Genomic DNA, 6,000 nt, shown 5'->3' on the forward strand with positions numbered 1-6,000 from the left:
TCTGCTGGATAAAGGATATTCACAACCCCATATATGAAAGCACAGTGGACCTGATAATCAATTACAGCAAGTAACTATGTTGAAGTAAATCAACTGTGATGATTTACAGACATCAAGAGCTGGGCTTTTTTGGTTTTTTTTAAGTTATTCTATTTCACTGAAAAATATGTATGTTTTATTACTCCATGAGCTGTGGTCCAAATCAAAGATGAAATCTGGTTTTAGATTACATAAATAATATTAGAGCATAGAAGCTGCCCCAAAGTTATCACAGAATGGTTTAGATTGGAAGGGATCTTAAAGATCATCTTGTTCCCGCTTCCCTGCCATGGGACAGGGAAGTCCAGGTTGACTTCCACTAGACCAGGTTGCTCTAAACCCCATCCAACCTGGCCTTGTACACGTCCATGGATAGGGCATCCACAACTTCTCTGGGCAACTGTTCCAGTGCCTCACTGCTCTCATAGTAGAGAACTTCTTCCTAACATCTAATGTAATTTATAAGTTAAGATGTAAAAATACAGAAGCAAAACCCAAGAAAACTGTTAGTTAGACCAAAAGTTTGCTTAAAGAATACACAGTTCAAAATAAATCTTTAAATTGTTCTTATGCTATAATTATGAAAATTACTTTGATAACTCCCCCTAATTTTGCTCTGTCTCATTTCACTACAAAAGCATTCTGCATTTCTAACATAAATGTAGCACTACATATTTTTTGTAGAATTATATGTTCAAAATTGTAGTCATACTTTAAGCGCATAAAATACTGTGAATAGTTATTTGATAATTTATTAATTTTCTTCTAATTAAATATATACTTTTATTTTGTAATCCTAGCTACATAAGTACCAGTAGTTATTTGCAAATATTACCTGCTTCTCATTTCACTTTTTTTTGTCTGAAATCTTAACAGTAGCTCAGACACTGTGCTCAACACAGTGACTTAGAACTCAGGATGCATCTATTCCCACACCTGATATTTTATACCAATTTATCATTAAGAGCCCCTTAGTTGTCGACAGCTGCTTAACAGGTGTTTTGCATTCTCCAGCTCTGGAAACTACAGGTGGTGGAAAATACTGACACTATATTTTTACTTGAGGACCAGTGACCACCCATACTTCCTATTTGATTAGCTAACCATTCTGTCCTTGTGTCTCACTGATCTGGTTTTAGTGTTCAGCATGAACATCTGAAAGGAGCAGCTTTGATGGGCTCAGTCCCTGCAGAGGAAGTTTGTGTACATGGTTTGCCTCTACCTGTGCTAAAGGCACTATCTGCAAGGCACCTGACTTTGTGCAGGAAGCTTCAGACTTTAAATTGGAGGGTTCTGGTTAAATTATGAATGGACAAAAATTCACAGGCATTACAAACTTCTCTGACAGCAGGAGCTTCGCAAGGGACTGTACTGCTTCTCAGTTAACGCAATTCCCTACACCTATGTGGTGTGATCCCATGCTGTATCTATCAAGGATTTCAGAAAATGGGTTTTCTTAAGTTCTTATTTTAAATTATTTGCATTATGCAGATGAAGTTCTTTTATGAAGTTTAAAAATACACACTTTTATGCACTTACAGAAACCAAACATGAAGCTTTTGAAATGTTTCTAACCAGAATACTGTGGAATAGACTGTTCAGTATAGAAAGAGAGAAAATTTTGATTGACAAACTAAGTGTAATTACATTAATGTAACAAGAGGCTATGATTTAATGAGCTCTCTTGGTGGGACCCGGGGCATACAACCCCCTGCACGAGAACTTTCAGAAGGTAATTGTTTTGCTCTCCCCCTGGGTGTACACCAATGTACACGCAGTGCTGGGGTGCAGAAATTAAAAAGCAAATTTTTAAATGAAATTCTGTATTCACAGTGATCAAAAGTAAAAGACGTTCGACTTCAAAACAGGGATGTTTCAAGGGTCTAAGAGCCCAGCTTCTCTCCTTTGACAGGAGCGCTGCCAGAGCCCCTGTGCCACGGGTAATTTGGCAGGACACGGCTGTGACAACACAGCGTGAGTTGCAAAAGACAGAGAAATATTTTAGTGATACTTTTATTTTTATAAAAAAGTATATATTTATGGAAAATGTAAATGCGTATTTATAGCACATGTTGTTCCTGTTACGTTTTGTCTCTGTTGAAATATATTTATCTGACTATATCGATATATACTCCCTGACGTGTACGCTGGTAACGCGCATTCAGCTCCTTCAAGGACGGAGCTCCGCACCGCAAATAAAAGCCACCAGAGGAAAGACCTTGTCGCCTTTCTGTGCAGGGCAGCCCCGGCCCCTCAAGCCCACCTGCCCCGCCGCTCGGAGCCTCAGAGACCGCCCCGAGGGGAGGAAGCCCCAGCCAGGACTGCACGGCCCGAGGCTCCCGGCGGCTGCCGAGGGCCCCCCGCGGCTGCCCTGCCCCGATCCGCCCGAGCCGTGCGGGCACACTCCGCCCTGCCCGGGCACACTCCGCCCTGCCCTGCCCCGATCCGCCCGAGCCGTGCGGGCACACTCCGCCCTGCCCTGCCGCGATCCGCCCGCGGCCGTGGGGGCACACTCCACCCTGCCCGGGCACACTCCGCCCTGCCCTGCCCCGATCCGCCCGAGCCGTCCGGGCACACTCCGCCCTGCCCGGGCACACTCCGCCCTGCCCTGCCCCGATCCGCCCGAGCCGTGCGGGCACACTCCGCCCTGCCCGGGCACACTCCGCCCTGCCCTGCCCCGATCCGCCCGAGCCGTGCGGGCACACTCCGCCCTGCCCGGGCACACTCCGCCCTGCCCTGCCCCGATCCGCCCGAGCCGTGCGGGCACACTCCGCCCTGCCCTGCCCCGATCCGCCCGAGCCGTGCGGGCACACTCCGCCCTGCCCGGGGAGGAGGCGCGGGCGGATCGGGCGGCCCGCGGCCCGCCGGGCTCCTGACGTAGGACCGTGCAATATCACGAGTCGGGAGGGAGTGGCAAGGATCCTCGACTCCTGGCCGTTGGCAGTCCCAACTATCCCAGCCTGAGAGCGTTGTACAAACGCTTCTTCGGCTCTGACCGCTGCTCTGGGGAGACAGTTCCAGTGCCCGGCCACCCTCTGGGTGGTACTGATACTCAGTGTAAATCTCCTCTGAGGCAGCTCCAGGCCATTCCCTCGGGTCCCTGCTCAGATTGCCTGTGGCCGCACCGTACCGGAGGCACTCGGTGTTCAAGGCTGCAGGCTGCGAAGGGGGATCCAGCAGCTGTGCCACGTGTGAGACAGGGGAAAGGGCTGCTCCTCAAACACGCCTCAGAAACCACAAACACCTCTGTCTTTTGTGTTTGCTAAAATAAGCTTGCGTTACAGTGTGTATATATTTTCCAGTTACACAAACCTCATTAAAAACGCAGACTGAAATAAACACATAAAAACCAACGATGAGAACATTTAAACCCAAATGTAGTTTTAAAGTGAAGTACTTGGGAGTAGAGTCACTTTCGCTACGCACAGCTTAGCTATTATTTCCAGCAACCAACACCAGGCAGGCAGCAGGTACCCCCAGGGTCGGGGCAGCTGTGCCACGTTTTGGAGCAGAGCTGCTCCGAGCTCCCGCATCGGCGGGTGAGGCACCGAGCCAGCTGTGCGGGGTTTGAAATGGCTCCACGGCAGCTCTGACAGAAGAGCAGTGCCTCGGGGCTTTACAGAGTTTGCAGGTGCTGCAGAACTTCACTATCCATAGCTGGAGTTGCAGTGATGTATTGCCCGCAGAGGAGGATTGTAGCTATTTTTTTCTCGTTCGTCTCATTAAGGACTGGTGTAGTCCATTTCCTGCCTATGAGGGAATGAGCAACACTTTTCCTCTGCTCGTGTGCTCTCCAGCTGTAATAATAACTATTTCTCCCTAGCAAAATTAATCTAAGGTTGCAAGACAAATCAAATTGCATGCATGTGATCTCAAGTATTCAAACAAGTACAATTTTGTGAATTGAAAGGCTTTAGATAACACAGAGGCATCCCAAAAAATAAAAGAATAAACTCAGTATCAGACAAATCCCTATTTGCTTGACACTGAAAATCTGCAAATAGCATGAGTCAATGCAGTAAGTGGGCTACTGGCATCTCATTCCAATTTTTTTCACTGGGGCTGGTAGATCATTGCAATGTACCTGTCATGGCCCTAACCTGGGGAAACTAATTACATGGGCTTTTAATTTAGAGCCCACAGTACAGAGATGTCATCTCTCTCACCCATTTTATAAGTGTGAATTAATTGTCTGAGATTACCATCCAAGATTCCTAGAAAGCAGTGAGAGCTGTCTGGTGAGAATGGCAAAACAGCAGCAGAAGCTGAGAGCATGCTACTTTATGAAGCAGACCCTTTCCTTAGCCACTTCTCTTATTATTTCAGTAAGTTGAATTAAAATACTGCAAACAGGTCTCACAGGTGGACATAGACTAAATGTTTGACAAATGCTGACCCTTGCAAGTCATACAGCTACAGAGGAACTGGGACAGAGAAAGTACCTCCACCTGCCAGAATAACTGAGGTGTCAATACAGCCTTAACACAGCTGATAGAAAGCCAGAAAGGTGAGACCCTGAATGTTTGACTACACACAAATCTGCTTCTGCCTAGTGAAACAACTCAATAGAAAGTGATGAATTAAAACAAATTTAAATCTGGGGAGTGCCCAGGCAAGTACTTGGCATTTCTGTGTTGCTGGAACTGCATTATCAGCCAGTTTTCTTATTTCCCCAGTTCTGATTAATTTAATATTACACACTGTACCATAATAAACCTGAAAAGCACCTAATGCATCTAAAAAAATATGTGGCTCAAGAAATTATTTTGTCCATTCTGATTTGATTCTCAGCTTCACAAAAATCTTAAGTCTTTAATGTCCCAAGAAATTACTCTTTCAGTAGAAGAAAGATGAATTATGCGTCAATGAACAATTGGGTTATCAAGGTTGTTCACTTCACGTTCCAGCTGTTCTATAACACCATCTTAATGCTTATTGGAGAATTCTTTTGAATTTAGTTGTATTCTGTGCCACTTACAAATAAATGCATTGTGTTTCTTACAGCTGCTCTGCCAGTTAATAGCAAATACAAGTACAAAATTAATTTCTTGCCTTTTAGCCCTAGACCTAGAAATGACAGAGGGTGGAAGCTTCATTCAAAGGAGATCCATTAATGTAATAATAGTGAAGATGGAGATTAAAGCTGATAGGCTTTGTGGGGAGTTTTGTACAGCACTTAACTACATTAACACTGGGTTTTTCTCCTCCTCATAGCTGCTAAAACTTAGATATACTCAAAATTCACTGGAAACCAAGCAAATTCAGTACTGGCCACTGCTGCTTTGCCCTTTTCAGCTGGCCTGAAGGCAGATGGACATCACCTTATTCTGGAAGTGGTAACAGACTGGAATGCTGTGGACCTGGTGGTCAACAGGGAGGTGGTATTTCATTGCAACATCTATGACCTGGATTTTGGTAACTCCTGAATTTTATTATTTGCAGTTTCTCCAAAAGCACTTGCATTTTGAAATGAGCACTTCCTAAGGCATAAACAGTTCCGTTTCTATCCACATTGACACTTTGAAGCTCTATACTGCTTTATATTCAAGGCAGTTTGAAAGGCACAGTCAGGAGCAGAGAATGGCATGGGAGTTCAGGCCATGCTTGGGAGAGCACTGTCTGGGGCCATCCCACATGCACCAGCACACAACCACAAGAAGACCTGCTAGGTTTTGGTCCACAGAGGTATTAGGGCTTCCCTCTGCTTTCAAAATAGCAATTTTTGGGTTTTGTTTGAGCTGAATCCATCTCAGGTTACGGAGTTAACCACAACAGAGCCAAACTGTGTCCAAGTACTGTGAGGGAGAGCACAAAGGACTATAGGTTTTGGGGTAAGAAGTAGAAATGTAAAAGGTAAATACATTTACTTGCATATATTTTGTAAGTTGTAGTTTTCTCCTTTATGATAGCAAGTTAGATCCGCCTGGTAAAGAAGCCAGAAAAGCAGTGTTAAATGCTTAA

The 6,000-nt window shown here is 45.2% G+C and overlaps 1 protein-coding gene across 1 annotated transcript; it reads left to right on the top strand.

Annotated features, from left to right (window-relative positions):
• The first annotated feature begins 4,044 nt into the window (after window positions 1-4,044).
• Window positions 4,045-6,000, top strand: CUNH10orf53 (chromosome unknown C10orf53 homolog). The gene is made up of 3 exons (XM_066191914.1): window positions 4,045-4,057; window positions 5,335-5,457; window positions 5,942-6,000. Exons 1-3 carry the CDS (start codon window positions 4,045-4,047, stop codon window positions 5,998-6,000), a joined length of 195 nt encoding a protein of 64 aa, XP_066048011.1.

The sequence above is a fragment of the Chamaea fasciata genome, unplaced genomic scaffold (assembly GCF_029207755.1).
Source record: "Chamaea fasciata isolate MVZ Bird 193981 ecotype frontalis unplaced genomic scaffold, bChaFas1.0.hap1 SCAF_9, whole genome shotgun sequence".
Classification (NCBI taxonomy): domain Eukaryota; kingdom Metazoa; phylum Chordata; class Aves; order Passeriformes; family Sylviidae; genus Chamaea; species Chamaea fasciata.

Bases quoted from the DNA above. Each gene is read 5' to 3' on its own strand.
- CUNH10orf53 (XM_066191914.1), top strand. The intron at 5,458-5,941 runs ACTCCTGAATTT...GTTTTCTCCTTT, and splicing joins CTATGACCTGGATTTTGGTA to ATGATAGCAAGTTAGATCCG.